General features: G+C 39.4%; 1 protein-coding gene across 2 annotated transcripts in view; it reads right to left on the bottom strand.

Annotated features, from left to right (window-relative positions):
- Positions 1 to 2,947: 2,947 nt before the first annotated feature.
- The window catches only part of NECAB1 (N-terminal EF-hand calcium binding protein 1), a 60,168-nt gene continuing 41,471 nt past the window's right edge, over positions 2,948 to 21,644 (bottom strand). Inside the window, exons 6-13 of one of the 2 annotated variants that reach the window (XM_069005077.1) lie at positions 20,545 to 20,627; positions 18,563 to 18,675; positions 15,150 to 15,226; positions 10,949 to 11,002; positions 9,418 to 9,530; positions 7,274 to 7,351; positions 6,121 to 6,212; positions 2,948 to 3,272 (exon numbers count right to left, since the gene is read on the bottom strand). In XM_069005077.1, the coding sequence (XP_068861178.1) occupies positions 3,244 to 3,272; positions 6,121 to 6,212; positions 7,274 to 7,351; positions 9,418 to 9,530; positions 10,949 to 11,002; positions 15,150 to 15,226; positions 18,563 to 18,675; positions 20,545 to 20,627 (639 nt within the window). In that variant the 3' untranslated portion in view covers positions 2,948 to 3,243. Of the gene's footprint in view, positions 3,273 to 6,120; positions 6,213 to 7,273; positions 7,352 to 9,417; positions 9,531 to 10,948; positions 11,003 to 15,149; positions 15,227 to 18,562; positions 18,676 to 20,544; positions 20,682 to 21,644 lie in introns of both variants that reach the window. The other variant, XM_069005076.1, reaches the window with a different exon arrangement.

The raw sequence follows: 21,644 nt of genomic DNA, 5'->3' as shown, positions 1-21,644 counted from the left end.
GCATCTGTCAGTTGACAGGCATCAATAATAAGTATTTTGTATGAATATAATTAGCTTCTAAATGTGTATTTAGACCTATAATAATATAATTTGGGTACTGCAGGCAATTTTTACCCTCTGTCACAAATGGTAATGAAAGCTAAATGGGAATGTGCTAAATGACATGTTTGCAGTAATGCAAACATCTGTCAAGTTGCATTTGATAGGCGCTAGGTTTCTTTTCCTGAATGATGCAAATAAATCTTTTTGTAAGTTAGGTTTTAATCAGTGGGAGTTTCTTAGAGTGGTCATATGGATCTTTTTTCCCAGTATGTGTCCAAGACAGTTTCTGTGTGTAGCTCTCAAAACTCCTAAGTGAAACTTCTCAAACTTCTTTTTGTGTATGATTCATAAAAGTGTTTATTTACCGGTAAATATACAAAGGTTAGTAACTCTTATAAGGACATATGACCTGTTACAACTTTTGTCACCCTTCCAGCACCTAATTGACATGAAGTTCTAAAGCAGGTTATTTTAAGAATAATCTTAATTTTTTTTTTTTTTTTTTGTGAGAAGGAAAAATGTTACAAACCTTAGTTAGTGTGTCATTTTTCACTTAAGGATTTTCCCTGAATCTGTGTCACATGTCTCTGGATTTCCTTTGTTGGTAGGTCAGTAGTGACGAAAAACCCCATGCTATACACTAGACTGACATCTTGGCATAAGAAAAACAGCAGCCAGTTGTTCAGGAGTATAAGTAGATTTACTTTGATAAAGAAAAGAAACCTTTAAACTTATAGTGATGTCATTTGTGAGGGTAATTTCAGTGTCCTTTTAAAAATGGACAGATTGGTAGCTAGATTGTGTCAATACAGGAAAGCCATGGACTTCAGTATTAAAAGCATTCACTTTCACTGAGTTACTGTGAGAGATATAAGGGTGAGATTTGTCTCTAACATCGGCACACAAATTTAGATGGGCATATATCCCTCTCTGACATCCACATTTGTGTGGAGAACTGAGGCCTCATAAACTTTATTGGCAAAGGGCTTGATTCAGTTGCTTAAAGGTAGGCACCTGTCTCATCCGGGGCTCATCTGGAATTCCAGTCCACATGCTGCATGGGCCTGGCATAAATGACAGACAAAGTACCTGTAACACATGTCATCCTCAGCTGGGAGCTGGAGACCAGTTGGTGTCCTCTACAGTATCTCATGTGCTAGGTGCCTTTGTTTAGGCAACTAACTTGCCTCAGAACTCTACTGATAAATAAGAGCCAAATTGCCTTGGTTGCATGCAGGAACATAAATGCGATGCCTTTCTTAATCTTGAATTCAGACCTTGTCATGATTTCTGGAATACAGGACCTTAACTGCAGTGAATTCTGCTTGTCTGTAGTCTAAATTACCCCCTTTCAATTACATATGGTAATTTTTTTGAGAAGATATAATACTAGAAATAATACTACAAGAAGGTGTTTCATGGAACATGACTTTTAAGTTACTTTTTGGGTACTGTTTGTAACCTTAGACTGCTAAGTGAATGGAGAGAGTGCTCATGTAGCATGTAGAGCTTGTCAACCTGCTATGAAGGTGTGAGGTTACAGTGGTTGCTTGCCCGTTCTTGGGCTGGAGTACACACCTCAGATGCAGGGGGGAACATCATGACTTTTTGTGGAATCAAGTATTGCTACTGCCAGGTCTACAGAATCATAGGGTATCCTGAGTTAGAAGGGACCCACAAGGGTCATCAAAGTCCAACTCCTGGCCCTGCACAGGATATGCTAAGACTCACACCGTGTGCCTGAGAGCATTGACCAAACGCTGCTTGAACTCTGTCAGGCTGGTGCTGTGACCACTTCCCTGTTCCAGTGTTCAACCACCCTCCAGGTGAAGAACCTTTTCTTAATGCCTAACCTCAATCTCCCCTCATACAGCTCGATACCATTCCCTTGGGTCTTGTCACTGGTCACCAGAGAGAAGAGATCAGTGTCTGCCTCTCCTCTAACCCTCATGAGGAAGTTGCAGACTGCAATGAGGTCTCCCCTCAGTCTCCTCCAGGCTGAACAGACCAAGTGACCTCAGCCACTCCTTGTACTCCTTCCCCTGTAGGCCCTTCATCATCCTCATGGCCCTCCTTTGGGACACTCTCTAATAGCTTTATATCTCTTTTATATTGTTGTGCCCCAAACTGTCCCCACCAGTTGAGGTGAGGCCGCCCCAGTGCAGAGCAGAGCAGAGCAGAGCAGAGCAGAGCAGGACAATCCCCTCCCTTGCCCAGCTGGTGATACTGTGCCTGATGTACCCCAGGACAGGGTTGGCCCTCCTGCCTGCCAGGGCAGTCTGGCTACAATATCTGTCACCCTGTTGATGACCAGGTTGATTGAGCTGACCTGGCTGGCTAGGTGGGTGTCCCCTTCCTCCCTCAAGGCGCCATGCACGTCCCTACCAAAGCTGCACGCTGGTAGAAGAGGGTGATCTCCCCCACAGAGATGTTGTTCATCAGTCAAGGGTATACAGTAGCCCTGCTCCCCTGCTAGAACTTCCAAACAAGCTCAAGGTTTATGGCTATTTATGCTGTAACAGCAGTTTCTCTACAGGAACCTGCCAGAGATGTAAAGAAAGTATTTTCTGAGTGGTCAGGCCATAGAGGTTGAGAAATGTCAAGTCTGGGGATCTATAGTGACAACAGATAGGCAGATATGTTTCCTCTTGTGAGGGTAAAGGCTAGAGTCCATTAAGAGAAGATAGTGCTGCCTTGTCTTGTTTTGAGCAGAAAATATGCTGGGCAAAGTTCTGTATTAGCGCAAAGAGTTGTCCCTATGTTTATTCTTTTCATTAAGGACTTACAGCTTCTCTGCAGACATGTATGAAAATGTGTGTTCAGGTTCATACTACTTTTGTAAAAGGAGACCACAGCAGCATTAAGTAATGATTGTTTATTAATGCAATAATAAAACTTTTCACAAATATTTAGTCATACATTCAAGACATACTTTTCTGTGACAGTTTGGACTGTATATACAAAATAAATAGTTTATCATAGTTGTCTTATTTCAGTTTTTAGAATGCTTCATTTCACTGAACTAGTCACGAGAAGAGACGGTAATGAATACGCAGTTTTCCAGATTTTAAAATGGATTGAGTGGAAAAGATCCCATCCATAATAATGAACATTATCACATCATAAATGCACCTGTACACTGCAATATGAATGATAGTGTAACAAAAGACAATACATTAACATTACTTGGAACCACAGCTTCTAGTTGTTATTGAGGACCCACCACGATGCTGAAAGAGAGCAGAATTTATTTATTTGTTAATATAAAGGGCATTTCTTCTTTGACCTCTGGTAAAAATCCTAAATAAAATACCTATAACATATATAAAGAAACATTCGTTTAATATATGCAGCTAATACTGGTGAGGAAAAATGCTCAGAATACTGGGAGAGCTGAGTATGAGTGGTGGGAAGGTGGCTTTATCACAAGAATTATATCTCCTTTTGATAACATCAAAAGAAGCATTAACGTGTCATAGGTGCAGTTGCATAGAATTAAGAACCCAGATACCCGAGAGCAAACCACATAAATCCTCAGTCCTGTGCTGCTGTGTCAGTTTTTAAGCTGAGCACTATGTTCCCTGGTTGTGTTACCTTTAATGACTTGCTTTCCTGGTGACATTATTCAGATCTGGTGGGTTTTTAACACAGCTCTAGGAATTAATAGCATTTTGTCCTCGAAAGTAAGAGAATTGATGAACTTGTAAAATGTCATTCCCATAAAAAGTTCTGTAATCACCAGATTATGGATAGTGCTGGGGTGAAACCAATTTGTGTTTGTTCGCCTTTGGCCTTTTGAAATGGAGCCTTTTGCAGAGAGGAGGAACCACAAGATTAATGGAGAGAGATGGGAAGGAAGGAAAGGAATTGCGACTGGATCTGAGATGCCAAGTGTCCTTAGGAGATGGGTGTTCTCGGCTCCATAGGTTTCACACTACACAAATTCATGAACAGAACTTGTTTCTTGTGTATGTATCCATAAATGCTGCCATTAATGCTATTTTAATGAAAATTATTATTCATGAAGAAAAATGATGAGAAAATACTCAAGAGTCTTACCTGAATTCAGGCTATGAGCCTAGAAGTCTCTGAAACATCAGTGGATTAATGAATTTCAGCCCCCAAAAATGCAAATTTAACTATTTATTTCTCATGGGTTATAGTGTTATAATTGTTCAGTGGTTTCCCCTTAGCTTATGTTTTCTTCACTCAAAGGTTCTCAGGAGTCCTCAAGTCCAGATCTTGTGTAAAAATGAGATACTCACTGAAGGTGAACTGAGTGATTCATGCCACCCTGGTAGATTGGCTGAAGCAACTGGGTGAGTTAACAGGTGTATGTGTGGTTGTAATAGGTTGTGGTTCCTATTAACTGACGGGAAATTAATTCTCTTTAGAATAATACTGGATCAAACAGTCTTGAAAACTTGTCTTCCTGAATCATTCTTGGCCACATAAGTGTATCCTTATTAATTTTAATTATTTGGTAAAGACTTTTGGGTTGTAAGCTTTGATCGAATCAGATTCAGATTACAATTTGCAATTGATTCAGTTCTTAGCTACCCAGATGTGTAGAAGAAGTTTGGAAGTTTCTTATCTGAGGTAAATTTGCTCTTAGAATAGAGCCTATCTTGTGTTCTAATTGCAGACAGGCTTGGGTTTTTTTTTCTTCTGATTTTACAGTGATGTCACTTTACGGCGTCTAAAATTCTTTTGTAAAGTGTACTGCAGTGTATTGCAGCCATCATTTTATACTTCAAGAACATTTACTGTCTTTCAAAGACATATATGATTTATATAGATCAGTTGTGGGAACAACTGATCTATACAAATCATATTGCCATGAAACAGATTTGAAAATCAGTGCACAGATTTCTAAATGACAGGTAATGTATAAAATTCTACGAAGACCTGTGAGTGCATTAATTCCCATTGGTCCCCCCACCCCAGCAAGGAGTGCACAGTGAGAAATGCTGTTTCTATGGCAACTGTCTGCCAGATAGAGTGCTGCAGACTGAAATCTTTCTTAGCAGGCAGAGTAAATGCTTTAATGTGTAGATGGAATCCAATTTCAGACACTTCCATATTTAGGCATTTAAAAGTTATGTTTACATTTCATTTTATGTTAATTGTACTTTACTTGTGAGAAAACTACCCTGGAACACTGGTGGATCATGTGCAGTCTCTTGGACACAAAGAATTATTATTATTGCTGAATATCCAGCAATATCCCAGTAAGATACAAGATTTACAGAGATTCTTGGTTCATTAACTGCAATCTTCTGATTCTGCAGGGATCCCTGACATGTAATTTTGTATCCAGATCAGGCTCATGAGGTCTGAAGATGTCTTGGCCAGTTTCTCTTAAGGAGAAACCCTGGGTACAGGACTACATTTATTTTTCTACTAAGTGGGGTTTTATTATTTTAAATTTAGTCTGTACTCAGACATACAGGAAATTAGGGCTTCATTGTAATAGATTTGTGTTCCCTTAAATAAAAAAAACCCCAAAATTGCTCTCCTCTCTCTGTAAATATGGGACTGATGCTTTCTTTGCTTCATCCTGCACTGTGTCTTTTAACTCTTTTTTCTAGGAGAAAGATGTTACATGCTCATTGGTTTGTATTAGGAATAATAATCTGAATCTTTACACCTTGCTTTTGTTAACATATCAGGAAGTATGCACAACAAGTTGGTTAGTAAATATCAATTATTAGTAATTAAGGCTCTCTTCAGTCAATGTAAGTAGGAATAAGTTGAAGTCTTAATCAGAAGGCATTTTTTCTTTGAAAAGCTTAAACAGGGTCTATTTTACCATTCACAAATAGTATTGTTTATTCTAGATATTTTCTCAAATAGTGTATGTTAGTGTAACTTCACAGCATGTAAAATAAAGCACTGTGGGTCTTCTCCTTGCTGATGCATTTTACATTTCTGTAGTTACAATAAAAACATTTTGAGTCCCTTTCTCCTCGAAGATCTAAGGGTGATATTATGCAATAGTCTTGCATATGGAACACACTGATATAATAAAACCTTTCATATGTAACAAACAAAAAAATGTGAAAAGTTGATATTTACCAGGGACTAGCATTGTTGTGATGAGCTCTGGAGCTTCCAAGAAATCCACATTACTTCTTTGGAATGCCTTGCTGTAATTCATTTGAAGGTGGCTAAATAATTGTAAAAAATAAAAATGTAGCAGGTTTTTTAAAGGAGCTCAATTTTTTAAATGAGCATTAGAAGTTACTGCTAAGTTAATTAATTACAGTTAATGCTGTAACAGAGATTCTGTGCTTCAAAACCTACCTTATTGTGGGAGAGGAGACCAGATAAGCTATGAAGTTCTTGCATTTTATATTAAACATAGTTTTTTTCTGTGCAGCTCGCTGTCACTCTGATGCTCATCTCTTGGTTGTGACCCAGTACGATGCTGACGTGTGTTACCAGTGTTCTTGAGTCTTTGTGATAGGAAACCCCGTAAAAACTGGGGTTTGGTTTGAAAGAAAAGCAACAAAGCTTCAAGAGACTTCTCCATCTCCCTAAGAATGAGTTCTGTCTACAGATTTAGGATCATAGGGTTGGTATGTCTGAGTTTTTTTTAACTAAATGTAGATTATCTTTTTGTCTCAATTTCTTAGTCATCTGCCTGCCAGAGACTAAAATTCATCTGGTAGGATGTTTAGTCACTATAACTTCTATTTTGGGCCCAAAAAGAGACACTGGGAGTCTGTCAGATGAGTTCCTGTGATGTGGATTGGGAAGTTTTGGGAGAGTTCCCCGTAACTACTTGCATGCTGAAGTGTGCTGTGGGGTGGCACATCTCCTGTTTCAATAATTGGGTCTTTTTGTTTCTTCTTTACCGTGAAACTCTGTTACTATTGCTGTCTTCCTTTTCTGTCGGCGATAGGAACTAACACCTGTCTGATGCTATATCTTTATGTACTCACTTTCAGACCTTTTCTGGTTTGAATCACCTTTTTCTTTCTGGCATTTTTATTTATGTTTCAGTTTATTCAAGTCTTTAGCAACTGAAGTATTGTTCTGAAGTATTAATTGTGATATATTTATCAAAAGATCAGTTAGCAGTATTTAAAGTAATTTGTACTCAGTCTTTCTACACAATTGATTTCTAAACTTCAAAACTTTATGTATTACCAAAAAAAAAAAAAAAAAACCCAACCCCCAAAAAAATACCTGCCACCAAAACCCTGAAAACACTACCAAAACTTACCTATTCCAGGCATTGCTGTTTTCCCAGAACTCATAAACAATGAAGCGGAAATTAGTTGGAAGCTTCTGTATAGAAACACTAAAAATTTCACAGTAGAACTAATTTAATGAAACACAATAAAGTTATTTGTCATATACATTTTATTCCTAACTGCTTATGATTAGGAACAAATGCAGTGATTTTTGGAAAAAAAAAAAAAAACACAGAACAAAACAACAAAGCCAAACCCAAAAAACAACCCAAGTAATAAACTTAACAAAGTTGTATTATCATAGTGATCATATACTGCAAATTATGTGAGCTTTTAAAAAATAAATCCTTGTGTATTTATTTTTATTAGTTAGTATTTTATAATACTACACTTACAATGAAACTCATTTTTCATATTGTCATTTATCTAAAGAAATGCTAAGCAGAAAATTAATCAAACAGCTGTTCAGGGAAGATCAACTAATAAGCAGAAGTTATCCTTTTGTATGAGGGCTGCATCAAAGTGTCATAGATTTTAAGTGCTTTGAAAGCAAATGGAGTAAATGAAGTAATGAGTAAATGAAGTATATATATATATATGTATGTATATATATATATATATAATGCAGTATAAAGCCAGATAGGCTGATATCTGCTGCAGATACACCTTTAAATAATATTTTGGGTACTAGTTACTTTTCATAAGTTATTCAAGGAACAGTTTCTCAAGGGTGAAAAATGACCCACAGAATATCTCTTGATCCTCTACACAGAATCATCCTGCCTATTATCCTGAGCATAAAAGCTTTATAGCATGTAGGGCACTTATGCACTTGGGTATTCAAACTGGTGTTTCAATAAATAGCACAGAAAGTATATATACAGATTTGTCAGTGTGCCCACGTGTGAGATTGCTGATCTCACTAAGGATGCGCTTGAAAACTGGTCTCAGCTTATGCTTCATAATGTGGTCAGCAATGTTTTATGATTTATTGGTTTTCTCCTGCTGTATGTGAAAGTGCACAGTAAAGTAGCAAAAATATCAAAAGCTGTTGGAATAAACAAGTCACTGTCAATTATAGCTACAGCAAAACCCATCCGTTAGGTGGCATTACAGACTTACCAAACGCCTGTAAACTTGGGCGAGAAAGGAACTTTGTGCCACCATTTGTTGACTTGCATTCTGAAGTCATGTAATCTCTCTTCCCTGAGAAGTCTGCAGTCACTACAGTGTTTTGCTGGATGTTCATTTCTGGGAGGGGGCCAGGAGGGTTTCTCATGGGGTTTTTTTCCCATCTCTTGGCCAACAAGAGAATTTTATTTTCCTCATCAGTCTGCCTTTACAACTGAACCACTGCAGAAAAATCACTCTTCTTCCAGCTTAACTTAATTTTTCTGGTCTATGTGAACACTACTGATAAAATCCTAAATGTGATAATCTCATAGTAACAAGACTCATAAATTAGGGATGTGATAGGCAGTCTTTGAAGCCCTTGAATATAAAGAAAGATGCAGTATTGTGTACACATTACAAAAATATCTTTTTCATAATGGTCTGTAGTATGTATGACAGTAAATCTCTCTCCTATGTTAAATTCAGAAATTAAGTACAGTGGTAAGCCACTAAAATTTATTCTTAACCCAGCTCTAATGTTTTATTTCATTCTAAAAGGAGCAAAGCAGAAACACAGTTTCATTGACAAATTTGCTTTTTAACTTTTCCAATTCTTTCTTATGAATTAAAATGCTACAATGACAGCCTAAAGGGAAGATTCTGAAAGCTTCCAAGCAGAGAACTGGCAAAGAAGTTGATAAGTTGCTCCATTGGCAGGTGAGCACAAATGAAGGATGACAAATGAGTTTTCCAACAGAGTCTCAGCCTAGGAGCTTCCAGAAGTCATGACTTGATGACCTGCAGAGCTAACAAACCTGAAAAGATTGTTTAGCATCTTTGGGATAGCCTGTACTGTCATTTTGTGATAGTACCTAAAATCTGCACATTCTGACATCTCTTTCTAATTCTAGCTGTCTTTGAAAAGCTCTTACACACACACATAACCCACCAAGAAAGAAGTTAAAGGTTCTCTTCATAAATAATCCAAGAATTATTATCTTATTAAAGAAAAAAGACTGCATTCCTTCCTTCAGCCCAGGGACAATAACATTGTACTTACTGCAAGCAGCCACCTTGAGCAGAAGCAGATTCCACATACTGCTTCAGGGCAAGACGGAATTCCTCCACTTTTTCTTCTATCACAGACATTTGATGCTGAACGATCATTATGTGCTGATACAAAACCATTACACTATTACTGTCATATCTTCCTCTGAATTCCTTGTACTTTAAACTCAGAAAAGTCTATCATGAAACAATACAAACCACAATCATCAAAGAAAACCCACAAAAGTTCCCTTGAAGTTTGAAGTCCCTGTCTGGAGTGGAGAATTAGAAATGCATTGTTAGAAAGTGTGGTTTTTATGTCTAGGCATGAATGTCCACTTCAGAGAAGAAGAGTTGTCCTAACTCGGGATGAGAGTCTTTTCAGAAGAGGGCAAAGCAAAGGTTGATCTTTAAGATGCTCAGTAATAAAGTCAGTGAGTTTCCTTGGATGAATGTATGCCAGCAGGTGTGAGGTTTGGGATAAGAGCATATCCCCACAATCTGCACTGGGTGCATTGTTGCTTTAATTGAGGTGCTTTCATAGTTTTTTACCTTTTAGGGCCCTGACCCTCAGCTGAGTGAGAGGCCTAAGATAGCCCATGTTAAGTGATGGATAGAGAGGGGGTCTTACCTCCACAATTCTGCAGGAATATAAACAGGACTATGGAAACAGTCAGTAGTACAGAAGACCTATTTATCCTGAATTAATATAATTATCATTTAGCTCTTTCAAATAGTTAATTTATTGATTCATCTACTGAAGCTTGTCAACTTCACTAATGGAATATTTAAAGGAACACTATGTGCTTCTCAATGAGTACAACTTAATTTCTTGTACAGGTTTTTGACTTGTTCTGCTTTGATTATGAATACTGTTATATCACGGATTATAAGCAGTCTGTGTAGCAATAATGCATAATCTCATTTAAAAAAAAATCTAATGCAACTCCTGTTATGAAATAATCTTTTCACTTGCATTTGATTTGCATTTTGTTAGGTTCAAAGCCGTGAATTTAGGAATGCTAGTGTATCAATCTTGGGAGATAAACTTGTTTAACAGTAAGTTTATTTCTGGTCACAGTTTTGGTTTTGTGGGTTGTAAGGTTGATTACTGGTTAGCACTAGATACTCTTTCATTTTTCCTCGTAAGATTTCCTACAGCAGTTTTTGGAGGGAAGGAGGCTGTACAACAGGGGTTTAAAGTATGCATGCAGCATCTGGAGCAGAGAAGCTACCACCCCATAAACATTGCTGCCAAATTTGATAAATCTTATTAATGACACATTTTTCTCCTTATGTGTGTTAAAGTTTTGGCTCACTCTATCCTTTGAAAGCAATGCAAAAAATTAGTATAAAAGTTTTGCCCACATATTCTAAGTTTTATTCTGTTGCCTTTTGCACAGTGTATTCTGCTAACTTTGATAGCTGGAAAAAGTAAGGATAAAGATTTTTTAAATTATTTTTTAACAGAAGAGATCAGGTGTGGTCTCAATGCCTGGCGTTTCAAATCAAATGTCAAAATCATTATCTTGAAAAGTACTTACAGATCTTGCATTTTCTTCCGAAACTTCCTCTTCAAGTGGCTCAAGCTTTAGATCCTTTGAGGCAATTGAAAAGAAAATAGAAATTGTAGGAGTCAATACTACAGCTGTATTCTGCTCTTACATTTTTAACAAACTATTTCAATAACTAGATTCTGTTTTATCTCAAGAAGTTAAATCCCTTCTTTATTAGTTCTAAATCAAACAGAAATGTTGCTTACAAGATCTTGCATGCCTCAGTGGTTAATTCCAGCCCAGGCTGTCTTGTTAAGTTTTATTTATAGTGCTTGGCAGGTGATTTTTCATTTTAACAAATCTGCTTGTTCCCAAATGTATGTTGGACTTAATTGAGAAAAGACAGACATCCGCTCAAATTGTCACACAGACTGTGGAGAGCAAGAAGGGTAATTTGAAATGAACTATCAGCTACTATTGTGCAATCATAAAACTTTACACAGACGAAATTCCCCTACAGGGACTCTGTGGTTGCAGGGGGCTGTTTTCTAGCACTTAAAGAGATGTGCATGATGGTCCAAGTCAGGTTTCTGAACTGCTGCCCTTGCTGTGAGGACAGGCTGGGCAGCAGCAAAGAGATGTGTCTGTGAGTACCCCTGGTACACAAACTGGATGTGCACTTCAGGAATCAGTGATTCACGCAAACACCAACCAGCAGAGCACAAAAAATCATTCTTTACTCTCCAGGCACATGCAGTACCTCCTAACCCAGTGTCATTATGATATTCTGAAAAACATCCATATGCCTGAAAAGAAAAGCAGATTGATTTGCAATAAGCAGCTGAAGCAAAACACACTCTTTGTTAGTGGTGCTTTGCTTCTCACTGAACACAGTTCTTGTGCAGCAAAGAGAAAAATTTTCTTCCGCTCCCAGCATGGGTAAGGATTGATTAACCTCAGGTAGCAGCTGTTCTGCCAGCACAGATGCTGTACTCGCTGAAGAGCCAGCAAGAGATGTGCAGGTAGAGTTCAAATGAACAGAGGACCTCCACCAGCAGCAGGTGGCAGAGCAAGGCAGGAGTGAAGTATTCAGAAACTGCTGTGTAGTTGTACATCTCCTGCAGAATGTGGATAGAAAGGCATGAAAGGTGTGTATGAAGGGAAAGGCAGCCAGCTTTATTGTCAGTGCAGACACTTCAGATAAAAAAACTGAGGGAAAAATGTGTATTCCTGTAGTTCCATACTTTCCCTGGTATTTTTTTCTTGGGAAACATATGGAAAAAGAGAGGAAAGTAATGACTCAAGTTGTACTGCAAAGTTTCTCTAAAGGTAACAAGAAAATAATTCTTTTCTTTGCCAGTATATGTAAATTTAGAACTTGAGTGAAAATAGACAAATTACAGGACTGATTCACGGTCAAATTCCCCTTTGACAGAACACAGCAGAAGACTAGACAACACTAAATCTACCCTTCACCAGGTAATATTCCAGTAGGAACACTGACTCATAACTTGCTAGCCCCCTCTAGGAGTTAAAAATAATCTCTAGTAGTTCTTCAGTAGTGTTATGTCATTAGGCAGAGCGTGCCTGCACAGATGGGGTGAGTCTGCACAGCCAGCCTGTGTGGCCTTGGAGCATGTGAGCACTGGCACATGGTCCCCATCTGTGAGGAAAGAGGGCTCGTGCACGGGGTGGCTTGGCTTTTGAGCCTGATGGAAGTAGCCTGGTGTGCAGAACAGAGGTCCTGCCAGCCCAGTAGCATGCAGCCTGGAAATAAAAACTTATGCAGCTCAGAGCTGGGGCTTTAAAATGCCTCTGCAATCCTACCCCACCTCAGCTGAGAAGGGGTGGCTTCTGGAAATTGCCCTTTAGCATGATTATGCAATCCTTTCTAATCTGTTTCAGGGCAAAGTCAGAAAGAGGGGCTGTTCGTAGCTGCTGAAAGGCAGCTGGTATTTAACGCCTCTCACAGTCAGATGTGGCTGTAAAATACAAAATCAAGCAGCTGCAAAGTTAGGCAAAGGTGGATATAAATAGGTTGTCTACTGAAAAAATTGGACTTATCTAATTGCTATGGTTTATTAATCAAGTTTTATATTGACAAGGAGGTAATTATGGGAGGTATATGCCCTGCCACTGTATCCCTTTGGCACTTTTCAGGCTGAGGTTCTCTGTTGTTTATCTGTAGAAGATTTGATCATTTTATAACATCCTTGCTGTTAGTTTATTTACCACAAAATGTTTGGCTGCTTTCTGTAACATTTACACTGCATTATTGCTGTATGCCAGGTTTATTTCTTTTTTAAGTAACATTCTTTTAAATGTTTTCTTTTGGCATCAGTCCATGCCAGGTGGCAACTGTGGCAGGGCAGTGAGCTGCTGTTTCCAAAGCAGGGTGGGGAGTAAAGCCAGACTAATCTTTTGTGATAGACTTTGACATTTCAAAATCCAATTTATATCCATTTAGAAAAAATAAAGCTGCTACTAAAATGTCATTAATGTGGCAACTGCTGTGTAATTGCCTTTCCCATGAAGAAATGACCTCCGGGAGGAAGCAGCTGGATAGAGGCTCATGGGTATTCCCTGGCCAGAGCTTGCTGGACTGAGCAGAGCATGAGGAGCTGCAGAGCATGGCAAGGAGCAGAGTAAGAAGCTGACAGAAGTCATGGACAGTGCCACAAGGAATGGTTGAATTTCACAGCTGGTTAAGGAGAAGTGATGCAAGAGACTGTCAGGCTGCAGGGATAACCTAAGGGAATACTGGGCTCCTTTTGGAGCAAAGCCAATCGTGCTGGGGTCACGTGACCATACGCAGCTAATCAGTAATAAAGCTGAGATAACAGAAATACCAAACTGAGACCAAAGGGGAAAAGTAATCAGGGGCAGTTTTTTCATTTGGGAGGGAGCAACAGCAGAGAAAGGTCAGTATGCTTCTCTTGCTGAGCCCTGTGCCAAGTCACCACCATTTATTGGGTTTTTTTGTTGTTAAATCCCTTACTTGACTATTTTCTATGTGTGTAACTTGCTACTGAACTCAAGTTGGACTAGTGGGGGAGTAACAGAAGATATTTTTCTGCCATGAGCCAAGGTCTGAGCCAGTGCCTGGGTAAAGGGTATGGGTCCAGCCACAAATACTAGATGATAATATTCATGGGGGAATATCCCAATCAGCTAGAAAGAAAGAACAGGATCAGGCTGTTTCATGTCCCTGTGAGTGCTGGTGAAGAGACCCATGCCAATGTCTTTGGAGTACAGGTACAGTCTCACTGCTGGTGAGCACTGACCTGTGGGGAGGAACAACATCAGCTGCACTGGGATGGGAGCTACTCCTGGGTCTGAGAGCACTTCAGCCTAAAACCTCACCTCTAGTGGACAAGGAGGAAGAAATACCATGGGTCACAAAATCCACTGAATTCAGCCACTCCCCGAGCGCCTACCTGAAACTGTCTGTCTGTCCTTCAATAGGGAAACTTAATGCAGAGAACAGCCCAGGAATTTATAACCTTGCTTTTTCCCCTCCTGTTCTTTCTTCTCCAAAAAAAAGGAAGTCATCACACAGATTATAAGACAACTTTTGAACACCAGGGTAGCAATCAGGTCTGAATATTAATTAAGAGGAATAGATATTTTCTGTACTGACAGATGTGGCTCAGGATTTTACAAGTACTGGGAAGCCCTGGCATTGTTGCATCAGATGGGTCATATGTCAGACTCCTGGAGGGCTCTGCTTTGGTGTGGAAACCACGGGTGGTCTCTGGGTTCTGGGAGGTGGTGCAGCCAGCTCCCAGGCAGGATTTGCATCAGATTTTGGTTGAACTATACTGACAAGGAAAGTGGTTTAATCTTTATAAATGAGTATTCTCTGTTGGGAAAGGAGGAAACAAAACTTTCTGTCAAGCTTTCACGGGAATGTTTGGAGTGGAAGAGGAAAATATCAGATGCTAAAAGGGGAAGGTTGTAGCATGTTCCCCCAAACAAGCATAATTAAATACATTAACATCCTTCAGTCATAGAACAATGCAACTTTTCATATCTTTATGAAAAGTTGAATCTGTGGTGATGGGAGGGGGAAAGCGAAGCATGGAAAAACCATGTCATGAATAGGAAAAAGGTAGGTGGAAGAAAAATGTAGTCATTTAATGAGTGTTAGCTCTCTTAGGTAATGTTGCAGCTGGGCATTGAAAACATTTGTGTTTTAAGGATTGCTCAGTGAAAGTGAAAGAAGAAACAGGTGAAAAAGCCCACACACCTTCTTTTCCAGTCTATCAATTAGCTTCTGGAGTCTGTTTATCTGGATCACCCATTGGCTGTCTTCCTCAATCCAACCTTTGGAAAAGATAAATGATAAACATTTATAAAATGTTACTAAATTGCTCATCCATAGTGTAATCCTGTATTTTATATTAAAAAAAAAAGGTTTAGCATGCAATTTATTTTGCTTCTCAAAGATTGTGCTGCAACTAGTTCAATGTTCATTTAGGTGAAACTAAAGGAAAGCATGATCTGACTCTATGAATGATTTTCTTTCTGTTTAAGATACAATAGAAATCCAATACAGAATGAAATCTACATTCTAGATAATGCCAGTGCTTTTGAAATCATACTGGTAACTGAAGAAAAATCTTCATCTCTACTGCAGGTATATTCCTGCCTGTGTAGTGACCTGATCATAGAATCTTAGAATGGTTTAGGTTGGAAGGGACCATAAAGATTATCTAGTTTCAGCTCCCCTGCCATGGGCAGGGAACTTTCCACTAGATCAGATTGCTCAGGGCCCCATCCAACCCGATCTGATGTCATATAGCAAGGGTGGAGCTAGAAGATCGTGTTCCAGTGATGCCATGATGATTTGTTGCCTTTTCTTTTTATATACCTTTTATGTATTCTCAGTACCCTTAGTGTGCATACTTGTAATTCTTTAGGTCTGACGTCTTAGCATAGTCCTGGTATTCTTCTAGAGCAGAAGACCAGACATAAGGCCAGAAAGCCTTACGCTATCTTAAGAAACCAAGGCCCCTCTAGAACATATCCTGTAAACTAGGATTAGGCCCATCTGGGGGGGAATACTTTAGCATAGTGAGATGTCACTCCATTCAAGCCTCTCATTGGGGGGGCATCTCTGTTAGATATGCTAATTCACAAGGTCTACAAAATTGTACCCGCAATCCACCGTGTGTGTGCATTTCGGCGCATTCCATCTTGACGAATTGTTGCACCATAAGGATCCTTATTAAATACCAAGGTAGAAAACCCTTTATCCCTTAACCATGTCTGGCTCTTAATTTTAGGACCAAGGATAAGACATCACTAGAAAGGCACAAGCATCGGGGCTATGAAGATGGTGAAGGGCCTTGAGGGGAAGCCGTATGAGGAGTGGCTCAGGTCATTTGGTTTGTTCAGCCTGGAGAAGAGGAGACTGAGGGGAGACCTCATTGTAGTCTGCAACTTCCTCGTGAGGGTGATGTCTTAGGTTTTAACTTTTATATTTTTCAAATCCTGTACTTCTTAGTGTGTAACTGAAGTTTCCTGTAGCCTGTTCACTTCTGCTCTCTCATGCTAGGTAGACATAACAAAGCCTCTCCGGGCCTGCTCTTCAAGGACACCCAGACCATCCTAGGCCCAAAAAGTATAAACCAAAGAGCCTCTAAAGGGGGGCAAGCTGAGGGGAATTACATCATTAAACTGAAGCTTTAATTGGAGAATTAACCCTGATATGCAAATGAACTAAACCTATAAAAGTGTGAAGAACTCGTGATCTGTCGTCCATCTTGAGATCCATCTTCGCAATAGCCTCTGGCTCCCCAGGGGGTACCTTTGAAGGCCTTTCAAATAAATACCTACTTTTATTCTCTTACTCCGGTCTAGTCTCTGTTTCTAGGAGGCCTCTTAAGGCATCAAGGGGAAGAGGAGGGACAGGAACCCATCTCTTCTCTGCGGTGAGAGTGATGAGTGACAGGATCCAGGGGAATGGCATCAAGCTGTGTCAGGGGAGGGTTAAGTTGGATATTAGGAAAAAATTCTTCACCCGGAGGATGGTTGGGCACTGAAACAGGCTCCCCAGAGAAGTGGTCACAGCACCAGGATTTCAAGAAGCATTTGGACAATGCTCTCAGGCACATGGTGTAAGTCTTGGGAATGGCACTGTACAGGGCCAGGAGCTGGACTTTGATGATCCTTATGAGTCCCTTCCAACTCAGGATGTTCTGTGATTCTGTGAGTCCCTCTAAAGTCTCTGGAAAGTTTTGCTTTGCTAAAGTCTCATGAAAATTGTCTGCCAAATGAAAAGCACAGTACTCTAGGAAAAAAACGTGCACTAATAAAGCAGTTCCTGACATCACCCACCATGTAAATGTGTACATAAGTGATGGCTCTAAGGAGAGAGGAGAGTTTTTTATCAGAAACTGGAGATTTTTCAATAAATGCTCTTGTTATGCACATTCATTAACCTGCTCATTTTCCAGCTGAGAGTTCTTGTGGCACTTGCATGTGTTTTGACCAAACAAAGAAATCCTAATGCTGAGAACATTCCACAGCTGTGATCTCTAGAGGAGGCAGGGTGTGGTTATACCTGAACAAGTACACAGGCTGAAGAAATGCTGGCCTGAGCCTCGAGTGCATACACACACCACAGTGTTACTATGCATGTGGGCAGCAGGCAGTAAGCAGGAAGACCAAGTGCCAAGACAAACACAAATCTTGTGCAGGAAAGTGGACAGCTGTCAGCTATTAGTAGAGCTGTGGAAGTAAATGTTAGCTCTTTGAGATTACACCAATGCAGTAAATGGATTTGGTAGACCTTGCATTTGTTTGGGTTCCTTCTGAATTAGGAGTGCAGCTACAAGGCTCTGTGACCTTCCTTGTTAGGAACAACATCAACTCACAAGAGACTGGCCATCATCCTGCATCACTGCTCTCAATGAGCAGCATCATTTGGTGAATGAAAGGGAGTGAGTCATGAATGTGAGTAACAGAAAGGTCCTCAGGAGAGGGTTTAAAAGGAAGAGGTCAGCACGTGGCTGCAAGCAGTGACTGGTCAAGAAATAAGCTAGACCCATTACATTTTGTTATTTCAGTCATCTTCATGCCTTGATTCTGGGACACAGCACTAAGCATGGATATGTCTTCACTGCAGCCTCATGCTCAATGTCACTGCTTCCAAAGAATCCCATTCACCAAAGTAAATAATTTTTTATCATTTTCCAAAGCACAATTCTGCTTCAGACTTTTTTGTGTTATCTTAAATGAAATATTCTTTTCTTTCAGGTTTTGCATTGTCTCTTTCTGTTTCTTATTTATTCCCCTCAGCTGGGATGTGAGTTATGGCAGAGACTCATGGTTGCATATAAGTTATAGCCTTCACCTTTTCATTCAAATCTGCAGGCAATAAAGATTGCCTAAAAAGTGTTGGATCAATACAAAACACACAGTTTGGCCCATAATTATGGTTTTTATATTTTACAATTTCAGATCTATGGGTATGCATTGAGTTTCCTCAGTTTTGAATTAATATCTTCTGTATTAAATTGAAATTGTCTTCTGCCAGTAAAGTATCTGATTTAGTTATATGTCAAAATTAAATTTTTGTGAGGAAGATATGTACATCTTTTTCTGTGCATGTGTGTAAGCACATTTTAAATATATTTAAAATGTGAAATACCATACCTGTGCTAGAATGAGGATTATTTGATGACAGGCTGTTGTTCCTCTGAAGCCTTCGAGCTAAGCGTTTTCCTGGCCACTGAATTGAGAGCACTTCTGGTTTTGTTGGATCTTTTCTGCACAGAAACACAGGAGACTTCTTAAGGAAAAATATGTAGGAGAGCTCTTCTCTCTGTTCTCAAAAAATGTGCTTCTATGTTCCCTTTTGAATTCAATAAAAAAGAAATACCTATTGAGAGCACTGAATTATTTTCTGGATTTTCACCATTATTTGGTGTCTTGGGGTGACTTTATGATGTGTATTCCATATCACTGCCCTATGCCCAGAAATTAATTCTTATGCCTTTCTATGCCTTTAAACTGAGTCTGAGAGGAGGAAGGAAAAACTGAGCAAAACTTTTTCAAAGCAGTTTGCAGCTTGTTCAAGGTCACACAGAGATAGCGACTTTTTTTTCCAGCTGCAGCAGGGGAGCAAGGAAGCACCCGGCTTGCAGGTCTTTTTTTCCAGTCAGCTTTTGGGCAGTTTTTCAGTTTCTTTTTCTCCAGAACAGACGGAGAGTTGAACTTTTTTTCCTTCACGGGAATTTCGGATTTTCTCCCTTTTCTACTGGACTGCTTTCAACCTCAGAGCACATTGGGAGGACTTTCCACCGGGCACAGAGGGCCTGGCCCTGGGCCAAGCCCCAGCTCTGAGGAGACCAAGGGGAGGACTCTAACACTCTCCCAGGTTTTTTCTTCCAAAAGCGAAATTTTATTATTTAGCATTATTTTCCTTTTCCCGTGTGTTTGTTAAATAAATAGTTTTTATCTCTTTCACTTTCCTTTGAGGAAAATTTATTTTTCCCAAACCTGGTGGGGGGGTGAGGGGGGTGGGCGGTGGTTGTGCCTTCTCTTAGAGGATATATTTCTAAATTTGACCAAACCGGAACATTTGGTTAGGTCATTAAAGAAGTTAATAGAAAAAAAGAAGAGGCTTAAGCTGGCATAAACGTAAATCTTTTAGGGAGACAAATCTCAAGATCATGATAGGGTTCTGACCTGACCTAAGTAATCATTCTTCATTCACAGTTTCTTCATTCACAGGAGTTTCGTAGCATGACTGCAAAGGAACTGTCTAGAGGTACAAAAATACTGTGCATGGTCGGTGCACCCTCAGACTTTCAAAACCTGCTTGATTCCTACAGTCAAGACGCTGGCACAAAACCAGAGGGTATTACTCCTGTACTTCAGAGATCTCAAACCCAACAGCAAAACAAACAAGAAAATGGCATTTCCAACAGAAAGGTCTTAAGATCTTCTTTGTCCATGAAACACAACAGTTTGTATTTTGCTTTCCCTATAATCTTTAACAATAGCATACTGAGGAAAAAATACATATAGCCAAGTTACTTTTCAAAAATATTTTGATCCTTGAATCTACAAATCCTCATCACTGAGATTATTGTACTAAATTCAGCTAAACCCCTTGGATGGATAAAGGCTACCCAGGTGACTGAGAGTTTATAGAGCTAGCTGTTAACCAAGACTATGGCCCAATATTCTAGGAAGAAGCTGTGACAAACAAAAGCCCGGCTAGTTCTTCTTTTAACATGAAGACCATTGTGCAACCAGGAATGAAAACAAAACCATAAAGCTGGAAAAACCAAACAAAACAGACAGTCATTATAGTAATTTCAGAGCTCTTTATATTGCAGTGGTCTGGTTTCTACATTTGATATTAAACTGTCCAGGGATTTAAAAAGAAGTCAGCAGAGCCTAGTGTGTACCAAAATGATTGTCCTACATGCAGCCCACCACAGGATCATATGCATTAAATTTCAGGAAAATTCCTATTAGTGGGTTCCTATATGGAATAAAAAGTGTATTGTTATTTCTCCTGTTATTCCCTATATCAGATTTCTGGATGAAATGTAAAGTGGTCTTGGAGGTTCTCAGCGACCTCACTCCTCACTCCCTTCCCTGCATCTGAAGAGGGGTTTGCTCACCTCTCCTGCCGGGTCTGCTCCTCTGTGGTTTCCATGGCACATTCCAGGGAGCTCTGGAGGGATTGCAACTGGTTCAGTGTCTCCTTCAAAAGAAAGCGAGTCACAAACTGCTCCAAATTGGAAGCTTCCTGATAGTCCTAAGAATTACATGAAAAAAAACCCCAAAATGTCAGGCTTTGCTTACTAGGTTAGCAATACGTGAGGGAAGGTTCAGACTTCGTTCAGAAAGGAAGCAGGTTGGATGTCTCCATGTTTATACATGTAAACCACACAAGCAACCTTTGTTTATAGACAAAAAGACCTCTGAATTTCCAGGTGTAGACACAGCTCCCAAGTACACACTGACACAACACAGTTTCTACTCAAAAAGACCCTTTTCTTTACATCCTTAACTCCAGTTGATGGCAGCACCACATTACTTCTGAAGTGTGGGAAAGCCAAAATAAGATTGACAGCTGCAGAATTGAATTTAAAGTTTTAATTCAGATGCACTCTTGTGAAAAGATGTTTATCAAGCCCACTGGCCTGTCTCAGACAGTGATTATGGGAACAATCTTTGAGCAGGGCACATGCTCAGGATACTCCCCTGAAAAACCCCACTAGCAGTTGGCTGAAGGAATGTTTGTGCAAGAGAGGTTGCCTTCTGAATTTATCAGTCTTTGACTGATTTTTGTTCCTTTAATTTGTTTAATTATTTTTGAAACCATATATCTGTCTATTTCACAATTTCATGAAATACATCTAAATGTTATTTGAGCTAGAGTTTGGTTATTATAAAAGTTTCCACCTATACTTAGCAATCTGTAGTGGTTCTTTGAATAATGACATTCCCAATGTATTGTATGTATCCAAAAATATTTATGCTTTTTTTGTGTAGATAATTTCAGAAATAAATTTTTATGCCTGTTGTCTCCCTGGCCAAATAAATCATATTTCCATGGCTGGAGTCAAATGTGATGTTTCTGGCAAGCCCAGATCTGCAAAAAACCCACTGTGGTCCCTTCCACACCCATTATGTGATTCTGTGATTCAGTAGTTCTGCAGTAGGTAATGCTTTGTGAGGGGGTGACTTTACAATAATATAAACACCTTTTTTCTTG

Source organism: Aphelocoma coerulescens, chromosome 2, assembly GCF_041296385.1.
Source record: "Aphelocoma coerulescens isolate FSJ_1873_10779 chromosome 2, UR_Acoe_1.0, whole genome shotgun sequence".
NCBI lineage: Eukaryota > Metazoa > Chordata > Aves > Passeriformes > Corvidae > Aphelocoma > Aphelocoma coerulescens.
The sequence above is the reverse complement of the archived record's forward strand: the minus strand, read 5'-3'. Positions and strand labels throughout refer to the sequence as shown.